The sequence below is a fragment of the Bombus huntii genome, chromosome 5 (genome assembly GCF_024542735.1).
Source record: "Bombus huntii isolate Logan2020A chromosome 5, iyBomHunt1.1, whole genome shotgun sequence".
Classification (NCBI taxonomy): Eukaryota; Metazoa; Arthropoda; class Insecta; order Hymenoptera; family Apidae; genus Bombus; species Bombus huntii.
Window position 1 is genome coordinate 12782420 of NC_066242.1, and position 25336 is coordinate 12807755.

General features: G+C 39.4%; 1 protein-coding gene across 1 annotated transcript in view; it reads right to left on the reverse strand.

The window, feature by feature from the left end:
- LOC126865830 (hydrocephalus-inducing protein-like) overlaps positions 1-25336 on the reverse strand; it is a 29831-nt gene that overhangs the window by 2942 nt on the left and 1553 nt on the right. The window contains exons 4-54 of the mRNA XM_050618726.1: positions 24894-25013; positions 24749-24832; positions 24476-24657; positions 24157-24395; positions 23893-24090; positions 23455-23617; positions 23192-23388; positions 22739-22948; positions 21880-22035; positions 21751-21817; positions 20906-21162; positions 20691-20830; positions 19444-19573; positions 19141-19358; positions 18427-18959; positions 17519-17689; positions 17165-17336; positions 16490-16942; positions 16184-16377; positions 15834-16063; positions 15155-15308; positions 14964-15082; positions 14815-14895; positions 14616-14733; positions 14460-14555; positions 13924-14378; positions 13365-13465; positions 12867-12993; positions 12651-12761; positions 11576-11818; positions 11205-11428; positions 11011-11131; positions 10672-10808; positions 10342-10599; positions 9967-10267; positions 9605-9865; positions 9162-9486; positions 8661-8939; positions 8298-8542; positions 7789-8088; positions 7326-7611; positions 6662-6884; positions 6184-6411; positions 5710-6014; positions 5392-5551; positions 4904-5099; positions 3405-3638; positions 3134-3303; positions 1956-2208; positions 1041-1603; positions 24-297 (exon numbers count right to left, since the gene is read on the reverse strand). Coding sequence (XP_050474683.1) covers positions 24-297; positions 1041-1603; positions 1956-2208; positions 3134-3303; positions 3405-3638; positions 4904-5099; positions 5392-5551; positions 5710-6014; positions 6184-6411; positions 6662-6884; positions 7326-7611; positions 7789-8088; positions 8298-8542; positions 8661-8939; positions 9162-9486; positions 9605-9865; positions 9967-10267; positions 10342-10599; positions 10672-10808; positions 11011-11131; positions 11205-11428; positions 11576-11818; positions 12651-12761; positions 12867-12993; positions 13365-13465; positions 13924-14378; positions 14460-14555; positions 14616-14733; positions 14815-14895; positions 14964-15082; positions 15155-15308; positions 15834-16063; positions 16184-16377; positions 16490-16942; positions 17165-17336; positions 17519-17689; positions 18427-18959; positions 19141-19358; positions 19444-19573; positions 20691-20830; positions 20906-21162; positions 21751-21817; positions 21880-22035; positions 22739-22948; positions 23192-23388; positions 23455-23617; positions 23893-24090; positions 24157-24395; positions 24476-24657; positions 24749-24832; positions 24894-25013 — 11062 coding nt within the window. The remainder of the gene's footprint in view (positions 1-23; positions 298-1040; positions 1604-1955; positions 2209-3133; positions 3304-3404; positions 3639-4903; positions 5100-5391; positions 5552-5709; positions 6015-6183; positions 6412-6661; positions 6885-7325; positions 7612-7788; positions 8089-8297; positions 8543-8660; positions 8940-9161; positions 9487-9604; positions 9866-9966; positions 10268-10341; positions 10600-10671; positions 10809-11010; positions 11132-11204; positions 11429-11575; positions 11819-12650; positions 12762-12866; positions 12994-13364; positions 13466-13923; positions 14379-14459; positions 14556-14615; positions 14734-14814; positions 14896-14963; positions 15083-15154; positions 15309-15833; positions 16064-16183; positions 16378-16489; positions 16943-17164; positions 17337-17518; positions 17690-18426; positions 18960-19140; positions 19359-19443; positions 19574-20690; positions 20831-20905; positions 21163-21750; positions 21818-21879; positions 22036-22738; positions 22949-23191; positions 23389-23454; positions 23618-23892; positions 24091-24156; positions 24396-24475; positions 24658-24748; positions 24833-24893; positions 25014-25336) is intronic.

The window sequence follows — 25336 nt, forward strand, 5'->3', positions numbered from 1 at the left end:
CCGACGTCAGCGGACAATTTTTAGCTCGTGTAATCTCGAAAGTTAAACCGACGCGACGTCGAGGACGTGGTGGAGTGGCGGGACACGCGTGCAGAGAATCTCATTAAGAGATTGTTTGACATATTTGTACGCCGTGACGGGAAATGAGGTCGTGAACTCACCTCACCCTCAATTAAGTTACGCTGCTCAGGGGGTTGAAACTTCACCGTGAAACTGACATCCATACCGGCCGAGCAGTAACCGGACATAGGAGTAATTTGGAAATCTTTCGGCAATTTCGATGTGTTCCACTTGAATCTAAATTAGTTTTCCTATTAACAACGTAACTTTAACCTCGCTTTATACTGGGTGTTTCAGAAAGATTAATACAAATTTAGGGGCACGTGGTGCTTGTTTAACTTTACCATTCTTCGTGTCACCCTTTAATTGTATTTATCTAGCTTTAACGAATTTAAGTTTCAAAGAAAAATTGAAATAATCGTTATCGATATATACGATCTCTGGCTTGAGTTTTTTGCTACAGATTTTTGCAACACACAACATAGATAAATAAGCAAAACAATCAAATGATATTTTGTTTCATCTTTACTAACATTCTTTTGATTGTTTTAATAAACATTATGACAAAGAAAGAAAGTGAAATTGTTAAATAGTTTCCTCAAAGCAAATTTCCAAGAAAAATTAATCCTTCTACGTGCTCAATGATAATATACAGGGTGGTTGGTAACTGGTGATACAAGCGGAAAGGGGGTGATTCTACGCGAAAAAAGAAGTCGAAAATACAGAATAAAAATTTTTTTTAATTTTTCTTTTTTTTTTTACCGCACGCGTACCGAGCGAAAATTCAAAGTCGATTTTCTCGAAAACAAAGCCTCAAACGAAAAATTTTTATTCTATATTTTCGACTTCTTTTTTCGCGTAGAATCACCCCCTTTCCGCTTGTACCACCAGTTAACAACCACCCTGTATATCCTTGTAAAAGTAAATTCAACTACTTCAGGAGTAATTAAATAGTTAAACGAAATTAGTTATCGACAAACCTGGAGCCCAAATCTCCGGTGTTCATTAATATCACCTTAGACTCTTCTGTACAACCCTGAACTACAGTACCAAAAGAGATATGGTTCCTATTTAATCGAAATTCCGCTCCTACGCAACTTCCACGCACCGAAAACAATGGCAGGATCATGGAAGACGATTGAAAGGCCACTTTAGTTTCGAACGATCTTATCCTCGATGGAGATTTAAAAGTGACCAACACGTTGACCCTTTTATTCGGCTTCAAAACTACGCTCGACGATGGTTCGATCTTCAGAACGTCCAAAAGTTTCGGTTCGCCGGTTGCAAACCTTTGATCCATAGTCCAGGAACGCTTGATCTCCATAATGGATGCCTGAGCCATTTCGCTCTCATCATCCGACGGGTCACAATATCTCTGACTTTCGCGGTACTCGTCGTAGCCATTTAGATACTTCATGATCCCGAATCTCAGATCAAGCGGTGCCAAACCTTCGTTTATCACCGGAATCTTCCTTACGACGCTCTTGCGAGCGGGAACGTTACCAAGATCTATCGATTGATCGCGTGGGTTCACCAAACGAACCTGGAAAACACTTACATAGTGTAACGCAGGATATCAACGCTAGAAATTCGAAATACGCGCTTTTTAAGATAGCGATAGGAAAGGAAAGGTTGGATTTTTCATTCGAGATATGAAGATTGCCATTGTGCCACCTCGGATTTTGGGAAGTTCCGAGAGATTAACGTTTGACCCCCGAGCGAATTCGAGTACGTATCTCACCGAAACGTTAGTTAGTGTCTCGTGAGAGTTCCTCTTTGAGCGCGTAGCACCGAGAAACTTGCTTTGTTACGTTTTCCGTCGCGTCGACTTCACTCCGTGGAGAACCGGATCCCGGTCGCGAAAAACCTGACGAGCAACCTCCTTATCTCTATACGAAAGTTTTAACAAGCCGTTGCTCGGCGCAACATGATGGATAATTTACTTTATAGCCGATGCCCTCGCCAATAATCGTTATCCTCTTCTCGTTTGCCGAGTTGATGGTGAACACCAAACATTCGTGGTACTTAATCTCCTTCAATGGTCGAAAAACGATCGGTATGGTGATCGTAGAGCGTGCAGCCAGCGCTTCTGATATCGAATTTAGGTCGATGGAGAGGTGTGGTTGTTCTTCGAATTTACATTCGATTCTGTGTTACGATAATTGCGTAAGATAAATAGAAAGGATCACAGGCTCGTTAATACATTGACGCTAGAATTGCAAAACGCTTGAATCGTTCACGCTTTAATAGTCGTATATGTAGCATAATTATTTTAGTTCACTTTACTTGCAGTTTAGTTTAAATTATATCGTTTAATTACAGTATGTATCGCGATATTAATTAACAAATTGATGAATCTCTTAATCAAATATGCTCGCGTGTCAGAAAATCCAGCCCACGAAATTATAAGTTATAAGAGGCAAAAAAGACGCAACGAGATAAAATAAGAAGGATAAGAGGAATAAAATAATTTATAGCGAATATTTTATCGATTATACCGTCTAAAAATATCGCGCAGTAATTTTAATTACATCAGGTTCTGAATAAAAACGCCTGGATACTTTCCTGGTGAATAACGTACAGTTTACAAAAAACGTTCTAAAAAGTCCCCGAGCATTAAAATGTTAAAATAGCAGGTTACATAATAGTTCTGGTCTTTACAATTAACGGTCAGTTTTACAATTACGTTAGTTTAATTAGCAAATCAGTTCTACCCCTGTCCACTGATTTCCGCTGTACCGAAGCTGAGCTGTAGTCTTATGACACGCGATTACTATTAAGCGTACAGAAACGAGCGCTTAGAAACTCTTATAAACCGCAGACGAGAGATACAGCGACCGTAAAGCGGTAAATGACTTCTAGTCCTTCATTTTTTATTTCGACGAGCGGTAAGAGGAACCTGAGAAAGTTTTAAAAAATTTGAAAAAATTGTAGCGTCGAGGGTTCACGTCGTAAACTTAAGCAGCTTAATTTATCGTATCCGAGGGAATGATTAACGAGGAACATCAGCCAAGCGTGATATGCGATTTTGATGAAATTTTGATCACGAGTGAATTTTTACAAAGAAACTCACATAAAAGCTACATCATCGGAGTTTGTTACACGAAGCTCCGCGTAATAGGAGATTGCATTGTGTTGCTGAATGTAGCAAGGTCCGAAATCGTAGCGATTGAAGCTGAATTCGATGGCAGGTCTTCTGGACGTAGCTTTCAACGTGAATTTGTAAGTGGGACCATTGGATATCTGAAGAGAAGTAGAAAAGATCGTTACACTTGTCAAGTGAAATATTTCACGCAGATCGGAAGATTTTTCAAAAGTTTTCTTGTCGCTTGCGATTAGCGTACCTTTAGAAAAACACAATGATCCTTTATTGTAACTTTTTGATACGTTGTTAGGGTCAAATAACAGGCGGATCGATCCTCGCTGGTCACATGGCCTTGCTTCTGAGACGTGGTCACGCTATACGCGTTTCTGCAGGAAATTTCCGGCGTCATACCGAGCTCCCAAGCGTAATAGAACGCTACTTTACACGCATTCGTTATGTCGAACTTGAGATTAATCGGTACTTCGGGCATTATCTTCGAGCGAAAACAAGACACGTTTTCATTTCTTTTCAATTCGCCTTGTTGCATCCTTAACACTTTGACTGCCACGCCGAAATCACATGTTTCGTTCAGGACGCCACAGGAGTATTTTTATTATTCAAAGCATATAATGACAAAATAATAATAAATTGATGATATAAGACAATATGCTTCCCCAATGGGCCGTTTATTTTATTGGTGGTCACGGGTGACCACCGTGGCGCCTTAGTAACAGTTGATAGCGACATATTATAACGAGGCTTCGTTTATTTCAACAAACCATTCGCATTCGTTATTTTGTCGTAAGCAAAACGTGCAGAATATATTGTTGAAACATGTAGAAGATGTCAGTAAACGGTATTTGCTCGTTGTATATACAGGGTGGTTGGTAACTGGTGGTACAAGAGGAAAACTATTTTCTCTTTTTTTTTTTTTTAATTTTTCCATCGAGACAACGATCTACAGTGAGATCCGTTATAACGTACCGCATGCGTACCGAGCAAAAATTCAAAGTCGATTTTCTCGAAAACAAAGCCTCGAACGAAAAATTTTTATTCTATATTTTCGACTTCTTTTTTCGCGTAGAATCACCCCCTTTCCGCTTGTACCACCAGTTACCAACCACCCTGTATAATAGTAAGGTATGTGCACACTTCTAACTTCAATTATATGATTATAAAGCAGCATTTACGATTATTTTCTAAGATGTGTTTACAATAATATTCGTAGATTACTCCTCAAAGATATGGATGCAAACACAGTGCACGTTAGATGCAAGATTTGTTCTCATTTTTTTTTTATGTTCTAATAAAAATGTTTAATCGTTCAATGGGGCACTTTTTGTCTCAAAGTATCTTTTATTTATCGATTATATTCAAAATGCCCTAACTGTCAATTTTTATATAATTTTTACGATTGTAAGAAGTTCAAACGCTCGGGTCACCAATGACCACCGTGGCTCAGATCAACGTGGCAGTCGAAGTGTTAAATGCGCGTGACAACTAGACTGCGAATACTTATACATTTATGTTAAATTTAAAATTGCAAAATGGCATATCGTGCACGTGGTATACGTAAAACGTACAAAATATGCAAGAAAAAAGTACTCGTTATAAAATTTAACAGCCGAAACAAATCTCTGATTAGCTTCTATTCCTGTAGTTGTATTCGTAGAAATATAAATTTGTATAAGCATCCCCAATCAGCCATGACATTTTCCTTTTTTCTTCCTTAGTGATGTTCGGAACCGGTTTATTCACCTTGCCCAGGTCGATGACGTTCTCCTTACTCTCGGAAGCTCGCACGATTTCGCCGTTGAGCTTGCAATACGAAACCGAGGACACGATATCGTAAACGGAGGCGGTCACGAACATGGTAAGGGGATTTTTCATCAGCTTCACGGCGCATTGAATGGAAAAGTGGAATTCACCGACCTGGGTTGGATGATACTCGACCCTGTGGACGAATTAAAAAAAACATTCATCCTACCATTCTGCTCGGTATCTCGCGTAGAAAGCGTAAAATTCGAAAATCATCTGACAAACGAGAAGGATTTCGTGTTACTGATATAAATCGATATTGGAAAAACAGTAAAAGAGGGAAAATCGTATAGATAAAATGTCGCAGAGGACGTTGTGTGAAGCTAAAAAATTGGTTTCAAGATAAAGAAGAAAATGAATAGTACTGAACCAGGGGCAAGAGTATTTAAAAATATAGATTTTTAACTATTGTTAAGAATAACAATGACCAGAAATGTTGCTCGCTCTTCGAGATCAGAGTTCCAGTCATCGGCGTTACGCTAAGCTTTTGAAATTTACCCTCGGAATAAAGCGATTCCTCTAACACGCTAAACGGTATATGAAAATCCTCGTTGTTCAATATTTTCAACGAATCTCTCACGTTGAATCCTGAGAACAGAATAAAATCCGCCGTGAGGTCGTACATACAAGCGGTAGAAACGAATGAAACGCGACACCCTGTATGCAACTGTGCTCCGAATGAGAGAACAGAAATGAGAAAGAGAAACACGTTGGGTGGTTCACGGTAAGAATGCTTCGAGTCCAACCTAAGATCGTTGGCTTGAGTTTCACGTGAATCGTGAGGCAGTACACCGACGGTTCGGTTACGATGCCGACAAGCAGGAAAAGGCACTCCAGATTGTATCTATCGATGGAAAAGAGCCAGAATGATTCAAAGACGCCGACGTTCTCTGCCAAAAATGTGAAAGCCAGGTCGGTACGTTTTCCACGTTCGGCAATACCCTCGGTCACCGCGCAATGAAAATTCGATATCTCGCCTGGTCCAAGAGGCGATCGATTCGTCCATGAGAAATAATAATCGTCTACAGTGGGGTTGATCAGGTGGAATTTTCTGAAATCGTACATTTTTATTTTTATAGCTTAAGCATTGTTTCAAGGTTCGCGCTGCTGCAACGAACGCTTCGATCGTTGTTCGAAGAAGATTTCTTTTTATTTACTTTTCTACTAAACTTCGTTAAAGCAAAACGTCTTTTACAAACGGTACAATGTAGTACACTTACTTCACATGAGTTCCGGCCACGCCAACCACTTTAAATTCGATTACCCTGATGTTCTGCCACAAAGTGGGATCGTCTATTTCATATCCCAAGGGACCAGGTAGCGATGGATCTCGTCTTCCACTGGTTACGTAGTCGCTATCCTGTACGTCGAAGTGACAATAAGGCAGCAAACTTCTTGCTACGACGGGAATTATCAGATCCGCTTGCTTCGATTCGTGATTTTCTATGCTATATTTCAACAAGTTTTGAACAATTTTTTCCATTTCCAAGGCTTTTTTAATATATAGCAAAATATGATAGAGCGAGCTCGGTTAAGGGGAAATAATTGATATGCAAGCTGAAAAGATACATATTTAGTTCGATAATGAAATAAAAGGGGAATTTTGGTAATATCAGATTAATTAACAACATACTGAATTTTAATACCGCTGCTTTGTAAAAGAAAGAAATAGAAGACATGGTTTTATTAGATTCATACTTGCACGTAAGGTATGCCTTGTAATAAAATACATCCTTGGGTGAAAATTTTAATGTACATTCCACAGATTGTCCGGGTGATATCGTTCCTGTCTCGGGATAAATTACGAAAGGCAGATCATCGCCTTCTAACCAACTGTCGGTGGTTCTTCCCGATAATCCCGCGGTACTGCTGAACAGATCCGATTGTTTCATCGTTGAAGCATCTTTCATATCGACGCTATCTGCAAAATTATAAATATTATTTTCCATGAAAGATAACCTAATGACTGAACGGATGAAAGAAGCACGAATGAAATAGAAGAATATTATGATACCATGAAATTGTTTTTTAAAAATTAATGACATACACCGAAAGACAGATAATTCATGTTTTCCTCTTAATCACTGATTTGCCATTGATTTGTAGAATTTAGTCAAAGTCACATACTATTACTATGAATCTTACTATGTACAATATATGACTTATTGGTGGACTGTGAATTTTTATGCAAATTCATATTTATGAAAATACACAAATAACGAAACCTGGAATTGGGTTTGGATTTTTCGTATATTCTTTGTATTTTTACGTTTTACGTGAATTCTGTGTATTTTAGCATCTTTCAATCTTCAAAATGCATAAAAGTCCACAGTCTTTTTTACGAGCAATGATATACCATTACCGGAAACGAATGACATGCATCGTCGTGACAAAATATTCGTGTTGACCCCCGCGCTCGATTCATCCTGGCCGAAATTTCTGCGACCGAGTTCACTTGTTGCGGAGAAGATTCCCCTAGATGATCTCGAATGCTGGGAGCGGGTTTCCTCCGCGGTTCTCGGTCTGGAAGTCACGTTCGAACTGTCTCCTATGTACCTCTTCGGATACTGTTCGTCCATGTTTATCTTCCAGGCGAACACCGTATCTACGATCCCTGGATTCGATAGGAAGAATTTGTACTCCCTGGTCTGCAATGAAATTTCGCAATTGTTTCCAACGCGATTGAAATTTTTATTGGTATCAAACGTAATTTTGTTCCAGGATGTGCAACGAATACGCGAGCTATTTATCTTGTTAGAGTTTCTAATTAAAAAAATCTCTTCTTCTTAGTTTTTAATTATCTGATTGCAAGGTAGAAAATCGACCTGAAACATCAGCGTATCGTTGAAACAAATTTCTTGAACAGTGCACAAACATTCCGAAAATGCAACAATGGCGTTTAATAGGAGATCGATCGATCTGTTCGTCCCAGCCAAAATTTCGTGCTTTGCCTCGATGGTTGGTTCCACGATTTTCTTCAGTAACAAGTTTACGTCGCTTAATCGATCCATCAGATCATGATGTATCCGCTCCCAACGCACCTCCGTCTGTCTATCGTCCCAACCTACTAACTGGTGTTGCGAATATTCTACCAGAATTTCGCATATCAAACACTCGATACGAATCTAAAAGGAAAAATGAAAGGTAAAGAGCACGTTGTTTAAAACAATTTACTAACGTTTGTGAACGTGAAATACACAAGTTGAAGTGGCAGAAAAATGATAGATCAGATGTAATATCGTATTTTCAAGGAAATGATACTATAAGACGGTGGAATATTGGAAATTATTTCGTTCACGATTCAGTGACAACAGGTTACATTTGGGAAACGTACGTTCTCGTAATTCGCAGGTTCAGGTGCCAGGAAAGTAGCAACGATTTCTTTGCACGTGAGATACTTGATATGTCCAATAGATGGCTCGAACACAACGTGCGGATGTGCACTCCATTGGAAACGAAACCATCGATCTGTAGATTTATTGGCAATCTTGAATGTCTTTTTGTACATTTTGCTAACGAAACAAAGTCCGTAGTCGAGAATGTAGGTCAGAGACGCAGAGTGCATCGAGATGCTCGAAGCTGTAAAACACACTTCCGTTCACGTCGTGGTTAATGAAACAGCGAAATTTGAATGAAATTGATGACAAATGAATCGTTCAAATTTCAACTTTGTACAGTCGTTCAAATTGCCTTTCACCTGAAACCAATGAATTCTGCTTGGACAAAACTCTCCGGACCTTGTGATTTTCGGTCACGACTTTACGTTTATTCTCCTCGAATTGTAAGCCGTCCAGAACGATCGGCTCCACGTAACACTCGCCTTCCAAATTAGTCGACATATTCTCGTACGGATTATCGATCACGTGCAAACGAATTTTTCCATGATGTTTCCCGATTTCAGTCGGAGCGAAGATTACTTTGAAGCGAGCTACATTTCCGGGTGCCAGACGAACTACGATACATCGATCGCGTGGCTCTGTAACGACAAAATTACAAATGTTTGGTAACATCTTCAATTTTTCTTTATAACGCTGAGATGAGGTTAACGCTAGGATGAAGATGGTCGCGTCAATTCCAACTCGTGCAAATATTTTACCTCTACTTCTTTCTCAATTATATCCGCGCGTCATTGTTCTAACAATTTATACGAATAATCTCATTTTTCAAGTAAATTTACGACACGGGTTAAATGGCTAACCATCGCAGTAATCCTCCCAAATTTGCAGTAAATGCTGCGTATCCGAGCAAGCGGAAAAGAGGAACACGTTATTCAAATCCTCGTCGATCTTCACGATGACTTTCGCCTTAATGAATCCGATGTTTTCCAAAGCGAGATATCTGTAACTGCTCTCGTCGATCAATGTACGAGGAAAGTTCAAAGTAGGTCTTTCTCGTGCTCCATGCACTGGCTCTGTAATCGCCACTTCCGGCACGCAAGATTCTCCTATCAGTTTGATGAATAGCTGGTCTGCTTCGAGATGCGAAGGCAAAACCACGGCTGCTCGAAACGTTTCTTGAAACGTCTGCAAACAACCCCAGAGAATTTCGAGAAATTTCATTTAATCTCTCTCTCTCTCTCTCTCTCTCTTTCTCTTTCTCTTTCTCTCTCTAATGTAATAATTTCAATCACCACGAATTCACCTCTATGATGTGCGGGGTAAAAGACACTGTGAACACTTTGTGACTCATTGGAGGAATCTGGTCGTTCGTCGGTTCTACGATAAACGTGTTAGGTTTTGCTGTATTTGGCATCAAAGATTCTTCCATCAAGCGAATTTCTACGTTCGCAGCAACTACGCCACGGTTATACAATTTGAAACAAGTTACGTGAGTGCTCAGTACGTTGATATACCGGAAGTAGAGAGATTTCTCTTGACGAGCAAACACAGTGTGCGCCCCGATCTGAAAAAAGAAAGAATAAATGTAAAGAAACAAAATACAAGATTGCACATTCGCATTTGCAAAGCGTGCATCGTTTTAAAGGACCAAGAGACGATAAGAACATCTTTGGGACAGTCGAAGTCTTGAATTCTATCAACCACGCGATTTTCTTGAAACGTCGAGTCGAGGTCCTGGAAATCGATAGTGGGCATGAACGAGTTCATGGATAACGTGACTATTTTCCCTTCTCTGTCCTCGGGAATGCTATTGTCCACCACAATAATAATCTGTTCCTCTTGGGAACCCACGAATTCTGGGTAACAGCTGATGGCGATGCTGTCCGCTTGATCAACGTCTACGGTGCCCTCTGTTTTCATTATCGTAATTGACCCTATTGTCAACCTCTCTGGCTCCGAATGGATTCTATACGTTCAAAGTTAATTAAGTCCTCCTGTATTTCATTATTCTGCCGGATTTCATTTGTCAAAATATAGTACTTGGTCTCGGTCTTGACGCTTCTGGCAGATTTCTTCCCTTTCTTCGACGTGGTTCTTCTCTCCGCCAGGCTCGTCTTCTTGGGAAATTCTTTTGGCAACGCTTTGGTCATGTACATGACAGAAGGATGTTTGTGCAATAGTCGAATAGAATAGTGTAACGGAAATTTTCCGATGTTCTCGATATTGAGGTACATGGTTTTCTCGGTGCACATGGCCAACGCTCCAAAGTTTACCACAGGATATGGATTGATACGAAACCTGTCGTAATTCAAAGGGGAATTCCATGGAATCCTCAATATCCAAGAGTTTTCAAGATATCGAAGAACATACCTAGTATAATATGCAACAAGAGAAACGTTGAGAGGAATCTCGGCGATTATAGTAGTTTCTTTATGAGTGTCAACCAAATGACATTTTAATATCGGGGCTTCCTTAAGCGTCAGCTCGGTCTTCGGTTTGAATATCATCTATGACAGTACAAATGAGACATACAGAAGCCAAACCGATCGAGTCCATTGAGAGAAATAACTTGATCTCTCAACAAATTAAATATTAAATCATTAAATTGCGAATGTTTATATTATACTTTTATGAAAAACTTAAAGGTGCAGAAAATTTACAGGACACACGTGGTCAGTGACTCGTTAAATTATATTTAAAAATACAAACTTCTACAGTTTTCTCCTGATTTGGTGAAACAGTTCCAGTGGTTGGCTCGATTTCCAGCTTCTTCTTGAAATTATCAGGTAAGTTTAATTTCGCCAATTTCTCTTTGTCTTCTAAGGTAATTCTACAAAAGTCATCATCTTCCTCGTCTTGTTCGTAATAATATGGGAAAGAGAAGAACGTGGAGCTGTCCTTACGCGTATTTCACCTCGTAGTCACCGCGATTTCTCATGGAGAAAGTCGTCTTCGCGGCGAAGTTCACCCTTATGTATTTCAAATCGATAGGATTCGCGTAGTTGATGTCCACTGCGACGTCGTAAGTTTCTCCAGATATTAATACGACATCGTAGAAAATGGGATCGTTGTCGTCCTCGTCTAGAAATGCCTTGAAGATTATCGCCTTCTTGCGGACCACACCGACCTGTACAAAAATTCTCTAAGAAATTCTTTCTTTCTTGTTAGATAATATTTAGAAAGTTTACTCTACGTTTAAAAAATGTTCTCTAAGTTACTCGACACGATATTTAACTAACTTTCAATTCGTCGAAATCAAAGAAACACATGTTACCGTGGTAGCGTGATAACAAAACTCAATCTTTTGCTCGCTGCGAGTCTCTATCACTCCATGAAAAGGCGTGAACGTTATCTGTGGATCAGCAGGCTCTTCGGCTTCCAAATACCAAAAGAAAGGAACCGGAGTTTTATTTCTGATAGTCAGTGTTCGATATTCTATTCGATAGAGCAGTATACGACCGAAGGACAACTCTTTCTCATCCAGTTCGATGTCCAACACGGTACCTTTGCTTTGCAACTGAATTTGTTGCGAAATTATAACGATTAAAAGATTTCGGATCACGAGATGTAAAATAATGGAAGAGCCAATTTTACTACCGACAATGATTCTAGAAAATAAATTGAATGGCGTCATCGCGTTCCATCACACATAGGTAATATGTTTTTAAAGAAAAATTAATTGCAGTTCAATTTATTGTAATTTTCTAATTAAAATACATCTTCTAAAAAATAAATGTCAAAATATCTCTGACCGATATGTATATTAAGTATACGAACGAATAATCCAGATTATTCAGTGAAGTTCAAAACTGCTTTCTATAACTTCAAAATCTATTAAACAAGATCCAATCGTCAGGCCACTGACAAAGGAGGAAATTTGCGAGGGAAATTGCTGTGTGACAACGCTAGGCCACAAACTGCTTCTACGACAAAAGACATCAATGTGTCTTGGTTAGTACATCTTGCAGCAGCCATTACTGGACATTACTCCTTCCAATTATCATCTGTTCCAATCGATGTGACGCGTCTTATCCGACACGCACTTCCAATTAGTGGATTAGATACAAAAATGACTTGACCAATGGGGCTTGTCTAAAGACGCAGCATTTTGCCATGATGGAAGTCACCACTTGCCCCATAGATTGGCTTAAAAATAGAGAAATCAACGACGAACACTTCGATTGAACAACTTGCTGTATCGTTTTTTAGCTAAACGTTAACTTTCCTTAAAAATTTGGACTATTCATCCGTACACTTAGTATTTATTTATAAGTTTTCTTTTCACAAAAGCTCTTCAATTCGTCCATTAAAAATACCAGTATCCTTCAAAAGTCTATTTCTACAGTTACCTCGATCACTTCGACTTTCGGATTGTTCGTCACGCACAAGAACAACTTTCCCGTGATAATTCCTAGTCTGGTAGCGATGGCCGACAAGATCAGAGTCGCGCAGTTGCCTCGCTGCGTAGATTTCGTTTCTCGTTAGCAAGTGAATCGTTCGATTTTGCGAGACGCGGACTACTACTACGGAATAATTAAACAGCGTGTCGTTAGCCGATAACGTACAGCGATAAGGAGCTGCTGGGGCTGAACGAAGAAGCACTGGGAATCGTTTTCCGTCAGTGAGACGCGAACCTCCACCTCCACCTCGGAAATGTTGCAAAACTTCAGCCGAGCCTCTCGACGATGCGGCCTGCAAACAGATAAGTCGATGTAACTTGCGAATTCGCCAACTGAAAATGGAAGGAACGCGCTCGATTCCCTTGATAATAGAGGAAATCGTTTCGTTTCTTTAACAGAGGCAATCGGTTTCGTTGCATTTCTCATTCTACCAGTCGAGTGCACGCGCATCATTGCACTAACGAAAGGACTATGGTCCTACAGACGTAGTACTCTTAGAAATATTCATCTTTTTCCTCTGATATTTCTTTCTAATTACACTGAGAACATAATTGCGAAGATAGTTATAGATTCTTCTAAAAGTTATAGGAATTGTCGGAGCAGCTCCGACACTTTGTATAATTGTGTAATTAATGCATTAAAATGTTTAAAGCGAAGAAATACCTTCTGTCTTTACGGAGAACCAGCTGAGATCCAAAATCGTACAACTCTTTGTCGTAAAAGTACGTAGAACTCTCTGTCTCGTTCAATTTAGCATCTGCAGTCTACAATACGTTTACGAAGGGATTAACCAGATATACCTGAATTGTTTCTAACGATTCAAAATGATATTATCTTTCCCTTATTTGGCTCTTTAATGAAATATTAATCGAGGAACTTTCTGAAAAAATTTTTATTTCTTCTCTAAGTATGAAAAGAACAAATTTCTTTGAAAGACATTTCTACCATGTAGTTGAAACATAGTTAATATTAAAAAGCTAAAACTTCCAACCTAATGAACTCTTGCTACCTACTATGTATCCATGGGTTCCTGTTCCAGGAAGCTATTCAAATATTACTTAGTAAAGCAAAACAATAAAGTAGAACAAATAGTAAAACAAAAAAGTAATCATCCTTCCGGAAAGTTGTTAAATATGTTTCCAAAAATCGGAAGATAAAATTATCTGCATGAATTCCTGCAGCTAGTTCGAGCATATAGAGATAGAGAATTAGTAATTAGTACCTTCGCAAAAATCGTTTTAGGATTCATGTCCAGCCTCGGTATATCGGCTACACCGGTAACATTCACTTCGTAGGTGACGTAATTTCCATCCAACAGAGTCAACGCATACGTCTCCTCATAGTGACCCGACTCTTCCGGTTGGAAGCGGATCTTGAACCTCTGGCTTTCGCTCGGCAGTAAAATCCATCGTGGCTTCAAGGACTCTTCCCGAATCGTTTCCAGAAATGACGCGTTGTTCGTGTCTTTGCTTCCAATCGTCGATGCGTTCACAGAACGATTTTCCGCTCTGTTCAATGATTTTTGTTCCTCCGTTTTGCTCGTTTTACGTCCACGTCTTCTACGATTTCTTTTAGCGATACTGTAATTCTCTTGCACGCTCACCTCGCTCACTGCGTTTGACTCGTTCACGGAGAAGATTTCCGGCATCGATGTCAAGGAAACCAATCGATAGACGTCTGAATAATAATTCATTTATTCGCGAATCTTTATTATTGGAAATATCGGTATAGGAATTACAGTGAGATTCAAGAGCGTACCGCCGAGAATTCTTTTAGCTCGTTTTTCTACGCTTTTCCACCTGAGGACGGAATAAAGTTTGGGTCGAAGATCTGGTACTGGTATAATCTCGACGGCTACAAAAGATACGTGCATATTGTATATTTAAGAAGACAGATTGTTATTATTCAACTTACGGAGAGCAGATTTTGCCAATAGGTTCTCGTTCATTTGAGCGACAACTAGATCGTACATTGTGTCTTGCCAAGGATCGCTGGATCTTACGTACCATATGTGAAAATTGTTTGCAGGCACCTAATTTTTACATTTCTTGTATAATTTTCTACGAATTATATCGTTTGTACAAAGTATAGTATCGTTTCTTTTATACGTCACCTCTTGGACTGTATCTAAAGGAGATACATCTTTGGATCTAGCGCTTCTTGATGCTTTAGACTTCGTCGTAGAAGCTGTTTCCTACAGACGAAATAATAAGGTCGTCATCGATACTCAAGAGGAATTTGCAAGGACGAAAATAAAATTACTATCGTCTTTTTTATGGGATCCCAATTACGAATCACAGCCTCGATCGACGAGAGATCCTTGTAATATCGATCCATAATGGCTGTAATTTCTTTCACCTCGCTCGATACAGATTCTTTCCCTGCAGAATAAGAAACACGTGGTCATATAAATTACAACCGTTGTTCTTAGTTCTTTACTTTAGTAGACCCACTTCGTTTCGAGCTGTCTCTACTTCTCGTTGCTTTGCTTGTCCCTCGTTTACTGGAAGCTGGCCTCGAGTTACTGGCTGCTGTCGCGTGTCTCGTCGACTTTGCGTTCCGCTTCTTCTTGGTTGTCTTCAAGCTTGAAACGTAGCTACGATCCTCCTGCGAAACAGTCATAATTTCCATGTAAATTTACAATCGAATTCAAACCTTGCAATCTCGCAGAGAACCTTCGAAACTTTCTAATTAATGGAAAGAGCTTCCGCGGCTTTCGGATTTAACCGCAGCTGATGCTAAACTTCCATTCGCTCTGAAACTGTTTGAAAGATCGCGTTCGTTCGAAAATTTTTCATTCGATAGATTCTCATAAATTAATACATTCACCCTTTAAATACATCTGTCGCCAATAGACAGCGAAAATGTATTTTGTAAGAAATACAAACTAAAGATATACAAGAAATTTAATACGCGTACGTAAATGTCTTTAAAATTGTACGATGGAAGAATAATAGGAAGATGTTAAGGAAATCCTTGGAATTTCTTTTTAATAACTACGATATCGAAGAAAAGGATTCAACGATGTAAATCGTTTGAGAAAAAGTTAACAATGAAATATTCCATTAATGCTATGTTAATCCTTAATGGGTTGCCAACACAGATCGGATTCTACAGATCAAACGATCAAACCTTTTTCTTTGTACGTTCCATCATTCTTTCGATGAATCGAGCTCGCCTACGCGATGCTTCCGCCCTTTTAAGAGGTAGAATCGCGTCCAGATACATCTTCTTATCCTCGTCGGGAAGTTGATCGTATTCGGACGACGACATCTCGTCGATGTCCTGGATCTTCTGATTGGGATCGGTCGCTTTCATCGCTGCAAAGATGAAAAGCTCGGTTTCCTGTGCCGTTGGCAATTCTATTTCACGTGCAATTTCTCATAGTGAAGGATCGAACAACTTTTTATTTCGAAGCTATCTCACGTTTTCTTTCATTTTTTATCTTCTTATAAATTGCCTACTTTGCCTTTTAATTTTACCTATTTCCTTTTGAAATTGCTCAACCCTTGTGTCGTAGCAAGCCATCGAATTAAGAAAAGTAACGAATAGAAGATACTCGATATTGCCGACGATTCGTAACAAGGAAAGCAAAGCTTCGAGCGTGTTATTTCGCAGGAAATTGCACTCCAAGCTCTGTACAACGAAACCTCGCTTGAAATCCTCCATGGATAATCTATAAACCATTCGTTTCGTTATAAATTGAGGCAACTGGTTACAGATCGATCGATTTTTAATCCATAGAAAGATCCATAGAAAAAAAAAGGAGATTCAAGTAACAAAGAAACCTTTCTTCAAGAGCTTCAGCTATTAATTCGGAAGTAATCCCAAGAAACGAATCCTTCTTTTTCCGTAGACTTCTATCACCTCTGTCTCTGGGCGAGTCATTGATATCACGGTGATCAACTATTTTCTGCAGTAACAAAATAGCTTGTATCTTATATTCGTATCTACTCAAAGCATCCAACATTTCCAGTTTCTCGTTGGTTGGAATTTTATCCAGCTCTACCAGCGGATCAGGATCTGCATAAAGTCGAAGGATCGTTTCTCTCTGCGCGTCTGAACTTTGTATTTTAGCAGATTTCGACGTTTTCAATTTCTTCGGGGTTTTAGACGATCCTCCTGTCCTGGACGATTTCTCCTTCGGCGAACTTCTCCTTTTACTCGAAGTTCTTGTTCTTCTAGTTGATTCTGATCCGACCTCGTTGCTTTCACCAGCGTCTTGGCTGATCAAACGCTGTCTGATAAACAATGAAATATTAACTCATTAACAAAAATGAAAAACTCGAACAAAGGGAAGGGCGATTATGCAAACTCCTGTATTTATAATTAACCAAAGAAAGCAAACGCGAAGAAAGACTTTTGTCACATCTTCCGAATAAGTAATAGTATCTTATTTTGCATATTTGTTATTTGTAATTTATTATTTATTAATATGTACTTTCAAGTATCGTGGATCTTACTTTTGTTTCACAAAAGCCTCCGAGTAAGTCTCATAAGCATCGTCGATGATCTGTCGAAGTTGAATCGAGCACGGACTTCCGGAAAGCGCAGTAACTTCCGTGATCGCCTTATCGATGCTAAGAACTGGAATTTCTAAGACTCTGGCGCTCCGGCACGCAACCTCTTGATACTCTGAACAATATAAATTACGTACCATCGATTAAGAAGATATCGAACAATGACTAATTACGTGTCCGAAGAGATTATATCATCGTTAGTGGCATGGATTAAGCTTTGCAACAAAGTAGATCGTGGAAACTGGAGTTGGTGTGGGATTCGTGAATAGCGAAGATGTACGTGTTACAATGGAGTACCGGTGAAAGGAGCTCCATGGAAAATAACGCAGACTTTTTTCTCAGGCTTCGAGGGATCCGGAAGATTGTTCGACACGTCGGATTTTCGCTGGATATTCTCGAAAAGTTCCTTCACCGGGTCTTTCATTCTACTTTGGAAATCTGAACTCTTATAAAGGCTGTCTATGTAACCTGGCAATATGAAAACTTATTGTTGTTAGAGTTTAAGTGGCAAACACTGTACATTGCCATTCGAAGGTATTCAAATATTACGTCATGCCATAAGTTCGTGCCGACTTTTGTGTATACATTTCATGTGTCGATTTATAAACATACGGCGATAAGGGATCAATGCACTTGAGCTTAGCTGATCGAGAACAGGCTGGAGCAGATTTTCGTGGGTATAAGATCGTAATATAGCGAACACAGTGACTTCTAACAGTAAAAAATCATGAGTGAAATGCGTATCCATTTTCGACATCTCATGTTATATGAATTTCGGAGAGGAAGTTCTGTAACAATCGCCACGAAAAACATATATGCTGTTTACGGAGAAACTGCGCTTTCATCTCGCACCTGTAGAAAGTGGTTCCAACGTTTTAGAGCTGGGAATTTCTGTTTAGAAGACGAGGAACGCTCCGGGCATCCTCCTCAGACAGACGAAGATAAAATTCGGAATCTTGTTGAAAAATCACGAAGTGTGACAGTTCAAGAGATGTCAAATGTTCTGAAAATACCTAAGACAACGATTCATGGGTGTTTAAAAAAAATAACATATATAACCGCTCGAAAAACGGCACGAACTTATGGGATGACCTAATATTTTCGTATTTCTGACAGCATATATTTTGATCGCAAAATTTCGAACAATGGTCAGTTTATGTCAATTCCGACATATCGTTACGGAAAGAAATGACACAAGGACTTACAGAAAAGCATGTGTTGGATTTCTTCGGGATCTCTCGTGGGTAGAGGAATGGATTCCAGTAGAGTTTCGTTCAAAATTGAAAAGTCCGGACAGTCTTTTCTACCCGAATCCGTGCTAGACAAGTCACTGACAACTTCGTTTCTTCTCCCGCGACGACTAGATTCACGAACGCTGCTTTTCCTCGCCGTAGATTGCTGAATAGATCTTCCGCGTTTTCTCGTTTTCCTCTTCAATACGCTCGACCTGGTCATCCTCTCTCTCTTCTTCCCCGTGTCTCCTTCGTGACTCCTTCTCTCAAGCTGAACTTCTTCCTCGAATAGTTCTTCTTCGTTTAACTTCTCCATAATTAACGCCTGGGCCATCTCGTTGATTATGTCTCTGTAAAATTTCGTTAATTGCCAGGGTATCGATTCACCAGGCTTTCTGGGTGGCAGCAGTATTTCCTTCGCTTTGTAGTAATACAACAGAGCTTTCGTTATATGATCCTCCATCTGGAAAACACTGGACCAACGTCGTTTATCGAGAAAGCGATATCTAGCAACGTCGTTTATTAAGAGGTAGGTATGAGTCACTCAGATATCAAACTGATCAACTCTCATCTCAATTGTCTGTCTCAACACAATTTTTATACGTTTTTGATTTCATTGCTTGGATTATTTCTAGTATATAGAATTAACCGGTGTAACTTCTGAGCAACTCATAAGCGTATCTTTACTCGTCCAAATGATGCCAGAAGAACTCCACAGGATAATTGCAAGTATTCTCGATCGTAAAAACTACTTCTTGAATATTCGTATACGGAATAGTGGGCAGAAATTGAATAGTCGGTTCGATTATGTTCAATCTTTTTTCGATTCCACGACCAGTTATAGCGACTATCTGCGTTTCAGGGCTCATTTTTACGATAATCTTTAACCTCGTCTCTATATAGCACTGGAACGATTAACCCTTTTTAAAGAATTTCTTAACCGAGAACTTAACAGAGAGCTCTTACCGTTTTCCGAGGTTTGAAATATACCCGGACAATTTCGAAATGACCAGGTGGACAGTAATTTGTATCATATTCCACGTAAAATGGATAATCGTCGTGTTGCTTCTTACGATGAACGTCCGATAGCCTCGCCTCCCACTCGCAATCGACTAATCCGCTGGGAAATGATTTTAGGTGAAAGATAAAATGAGTTTGACGAAAGTCGAGTATACAAGGATATCAAAGGACGGACAGGAAGATTAAATTGACGTTAAAAATATCGGACCAAAACAGAATATTCAAGACGACCATTGCGTACGAGTATGTTTGCATTTTCTTCCATCCATTTTATATTACTTTGTTTCCGTGTGCGCCAGATGAAAGTGGAAGATAGCAAATAGGTCGACTTTAATTAAGATTCTATTTGAACGAATTTGGAGAAAAATGACTCGCACGCAATGGTGGTTCGCGATTCTCAAAGAAACCGCAAACGCCTGACTCGTTACGCGTTGCAACAACCGTCGTTGTGAGAACGAGCTTTTTCAGAGAATGGAAGGGTGAAAAATTTCGTATAAGAGGACCGCGTGTTTGCGGTTAAAAGCGGATAGACAAGAAGTTCAGTTCGCAAAGCAGCACGATCATTTCTAGTGGAATATACAGCGGCAAGAAATTTTGCGGGTAGCATTCTGACAAAATGAAATTCGTAAAGTATTATTCCCTGTTTAAATATGGTAGGATGATCCTCGCGTTTCGACCATTTTTTTGTTAAATAATTTTCTCATATTTGTCCGATAGAATTTATACGACAAGAGACAAATGAAACTTTTACGATAACAAGCGTGTAAGAGAGAAATAATCGTCGGAAACAACTGTCGACGAAAAGTAAAGAAGCAAGAAAGATAAAAGCAGAATAAGAAAAAGTTGATGGTTACGCCGATGCGAAACAGAAGAAAACCGATTGCAGTCAGTCTTTACGCCAATGGTTCTCGCGAACACGAAGGAACAAGGGCTTTTCGCCGACGACGCGGCCAGGAAAAAGCTGCCCACGTTCTCATGTGCTACACACTACTGAGTCAGCAGTTTTTTGTTGCTTCTAGTACTCGCGCAGGAATTTATATGGGTCACTCGGCCGAACTCCATTCATTTTCGATATTTTCGTGCGCGAATCGTACTACTAGTCGATCCAAGTAGAATAGTCCGATCTGGGTCGGACAAAGACCGAATTAAATAGTTCGTCCCGTTCTACGCATTGACTCTATTATTGTCTAAGTTGCGATAAAAGAATAATTTATTACTCGTTCTTGATCAAAATGTGGAGAACCAAACATTCTCCAACAACAACATCCTGGAAGTCCAGAAACTTAGTATTGACGGTGACGTACGGATAAGTTACTATTCCCTTTATAGTGACAGGAATCGTGCATCCATATAATACCTGCATGGAATCGTAAATAGAATTTCATCTGCCAAGCTCGTGAATTCTCTTCGTTTTCGTCTGGACAAAGATTACCTCTATGTAAATCATATGTTTCACTTCTGTGCTTTTCTCTGAAAATCTTTCTCGTGTAGGGTGCCAGGTCACTTGAAGAATAGCAGAATCGCCGACCAACAGCTTGGAATGCTTTCTGAAGTGTACTATGATGCCAGATCTTTCTGGGTGGTCTTTCTTGTTCTCCATTTTCATTCTCATTTCCACGTTCCATGGGCCGTAATTAATTACATTGGCCGAGTAGTGAACAGTACGTTCGACGATCACGTGTTTCATATCTTGAAAGAGAATAAAGTTATTCAGTTTAATGATAATAATCTGTTATTATTCACGACAATGATATTTGATAATTGCCTGTGAATTTGAATAAATTTGCGAAGAAGAAACGGCAGAATTTGCAATCGTTCGCAGGCTGCATAATGCAGAGCGAATAATATAAACGCACAATTACGTTCGAGGCAATAAAAGGAAAGGTTACGAGGAGCAAGACATACCAATAACGTGCTCGGATGAAAAAAGTTGAGGAATTGGCTCGTTCCTGCGAGTCGTAGCATGCTGCATTAAAATGTATGAATTTGCATCGACGAACTTCCTTGCCAACCACCTTTCTATCGCCATGTCGATGTCCATCGTTCGTGGAAACGTCTCGTCGTACGGAATAATACACCATTCCTCGGCTCGAAGGAAAGTACAGTGTGTTAATACGAAACGAACCATATAGAATACTTAATGTTTGCCTACTGTCATTCTTGTTCACGAGTCGGTGAAATATTCATTCACTCTAAATACAATAGGACTCTGCGCGGCTACTCAGCTTTATAATAAATTTATCGTTCCTTAAATATCCTGACAATATTGAAACTTACCGGCTAACATCTCCATGTCCGTTTCGAGTAAATCGTTAATCTTCTTGGCAACGATGTTCCCTATTTTCTGTCACATACAATCCATCAATGTTTATGTAAAACGTTGGAAATATCGTCGATTTGTCTTACGTTAACTATGAAATCCTCGGTCAACGATTGGATAGCAGAGTATTCTAGCTCGATGGAATGATATTGATGCATTTTTCCTCGAGGAATGCACAGGTAAACTTGTGGAAAAGCACCATAAGCGATCACTTCGATCGTGACGGGCATCAAGTGACCAATCTAAGGATTTTTTTAATAAAAATGCAAATGCATGCCTCCTTATAGAGTTTACGAGCCCCTTATTAACAAATCTTCGAATAACAAAGAACTCAATGGAATCGTCAAGCGTATTACTGATTTAAAAAGGGTTTAGTCGTACTTCTAACTGAAATCGATGACCGATAGGACCGAGCATCGTTGGCAGATGATCCACGTGAAACTCCACGACCGATTCAGCGTCCACAAAGCCACCATCCGGTTGGATTTTCAATGGATATATATCGAATCGATCGATCGCCTCGTTGGAAGCCACCTCCGTGACTTTTATTTCGTAATCGAACGCTATCGTACAGAGATTCCTCAAGACAAAGCTGCTACGAGAATATTCCAGAAACAACTGTAACATGTTTTACAATTTCGTGAAATTGTATGACGATCTATATTGATCATGAATTACAAACGTTCGTAATTTATACAACTGACAAAGCTTTCATTTGTCGCGAGTAATATTTTAGTACCAACCCTTAACGATTGTCATGGCTAAAATTTCGTCCTACAATAAATTCTGTCCTAATATTATCGTCCTGTAATTTATAATATCTTAGCATAGAAGTAAGGATCCGGCGAATATCATAAATCTCAAAAATAATTGTACAAGAGAAATGTCGAATAACGTTCTACGATTAAGTGGATATTTTCATTAGACAGTAAGATGTATGAATACCTGTTGACCAAAATCGATAACATTCGTGTCAATCGCGTATCGAATAGCGTCTGCGCGAGCGAGTAGATGAATCCGCTCGGTGGGTCCACGGAAAATTTCACACACGATGATGGCTTTTATTCGAAGCCGTTCGAAACCGTGAAATCCTACGTGTACTCGTTGCACAGAATACGGAAGCACCGTGCCCTCGTTTGGAACGATCTTCAGAACCTGGAAAGATATTTCATACGTGGATGTTGTCATAAAACAGAACGTTATATTTCCTCGTGAAAAGCAAATATCGGGCTTAAACTGCTTTGAAAGAAAATCTTTACTGGATTTGAAAAGAGAGCTCTATCTACCATATCTAATGTATCTGTTCCTTTAAAAATTCTTCCCTCTGTCTACTAATATTATTTTACTTTTAATCGTTATAATTTTATTTAGTATCATTAGAATTTTATTTCTATTAACTTCGTTGATATAGTCATTCCTCGGAGGATCGGTCCGCATGCTCTCTAACACAACCAGATCTTCGTCTGTTTTAAAATATGATCCAACAATCGGCATTAGGAAGTTTCTTATTTCCTCTGCAGATACCAAACAATCGTCTATTTCAGAAATTTTCTCCGTAAGAGGAACTTCCGAGCTCTGGTTCTCTGAAATGGGCGCTGCAACAAAATTCCGCTAGTTTTTACAGGAAGATCTGAGAGAACATTAATTGAAACAAGAAATACAATTCGTAGGTGGCGGTATCGTGTCTAATGGCCCGTCTCCGACTCCGTCTTGCTTGTCACTCGTGTAAATGTCTTCGTGTATCTCGTCCGCTACCTCGACCTCTTGCATCTCGGCTGTATCCGCCTCTAATTTTGCTTTGCGCGATGAACATCCAGAACACTCCTTTAAGTGCATAATAATTATGAAGATTCAACGTAAAGTACTAAATCAAAATGTCTCGTTTTTATCAATTAATACAGAAATATACTTGATATTATTCTAATTTCTTTTAAATTGCATACTCGATTTAAAGATTATCATTAATTCGAAAGAATTAATATCATGTATGACCATCTTTGGTTCTTTCGACGATTTTATCAAATAAATATTCGATAATTGAAATTTCTTCGAGTAGTTGTTTCCTACAAATCAAAATGTAGTTTCATTTTCAAACTCACCGGCACGACGTCCGAATCGCGTTGTATATCGATGGAATCTGCGAGCCACAGGAATTTATATACAACCGATACTGGTCCGTTATTGGTTAACGTTAATATTTCCTCGGCGCTTGTGCCCAGCTCGCAGTTAATTACAAAATCACTAGGCTGTATGTCGAGGTTTGGAAAATTCACGTAACCCTTACACGTGATTTTATCCTAAAAGCAATTCTTCCAAACCATGAAACAATATCAAATAACCCTCGAGAACACCAAAAAATTTACCTGATTGGGATGCTCCTGATATTCCAGTCGAAGTACGCCGGAATAATTTTTCGAGTAACGATCCTCGGTATCGCCATTGAAGGAAAAGAAAACGCGAATTTTCGTCGTACCTCCGTCGATCAGGACAATCTGCATACTTTGCACGTGTTCTTCGGTAGAGGTTATCAAATGAAATGGTTCTTTCACCGAGAGCTGAACGTTAAGGTCCAGCTTCGATTGATTGGTCACCAATAATTCGTCTAAACGAATAATCACGACGATCAGAAAATTCAGACGTCAACAGATCGTCTTCGCGTTTACGTGTTTCACGTGAAGATACCTGTTTGCTGTAATTTGTCTTCCTCGGGGCACACGTCCACCCGAAACGTTAGCCTCCTTTTACTAAATAGAATCTGTGGTTCTGTCAACGTAACCGTGAAAGACGACGTGCCGATCAATTCACGTTTCCCTATACCGTGAAATTGACCGAAAACGTTCCATTTTTCTACCACGCACTCGTTTCTACGTTAACAGTTATGTTATATTTCAGTTTGATCGTGAGAAATTCTATTTCCGTTCAATCATTGCGTGACCGTTTTGCCATTCTACTCACGCTTTCCAGAACAACTTGCAATAGACATGTCTCGTTTCCCCCGGTGGAATATTGACGATCGAAGGATGTAGTTGAAACTTCGTGCTGCGTTTAAAGAAATTTATACAACATTTATACAATGGGAACGGTCAAATTTTCTCCTTACGTGTGCGACATTTGCATTTGACCTCGTCGAAATCGTACTTCTGGTTCGGTTATCCAGATCATTTGATAGTCATGAGTCCCCTTGTTCGTCAGAGTTATTGTTCGATCTATTTGCTGATGGCTAAACAAGTACAAGCATACATTATTTATATTACATTAAGCTGATAGGAAAGTTCTATCGCTTTCGCTGCTCGAAAAACAGAAATATACAGGGTGGTTGGTAACTGGTGGTACAAGCGGAAAGGGGGTGATTCTACGCGAAAAAAGAAGTCGAAAATATAGAATAAAGTTTTTCGTTTGAGGCTTTGTTTTCGAGAAAATCGACTTTGAATTTTCGCTCGGTACGCGTGCGGTACGTTATAACGAACCTTACTGTAGATCGTTGTCTTGATGGAAAAATTAAAAAAAAATTTTTTTCTATATTTTCGACTTCTTTTTTCGCGT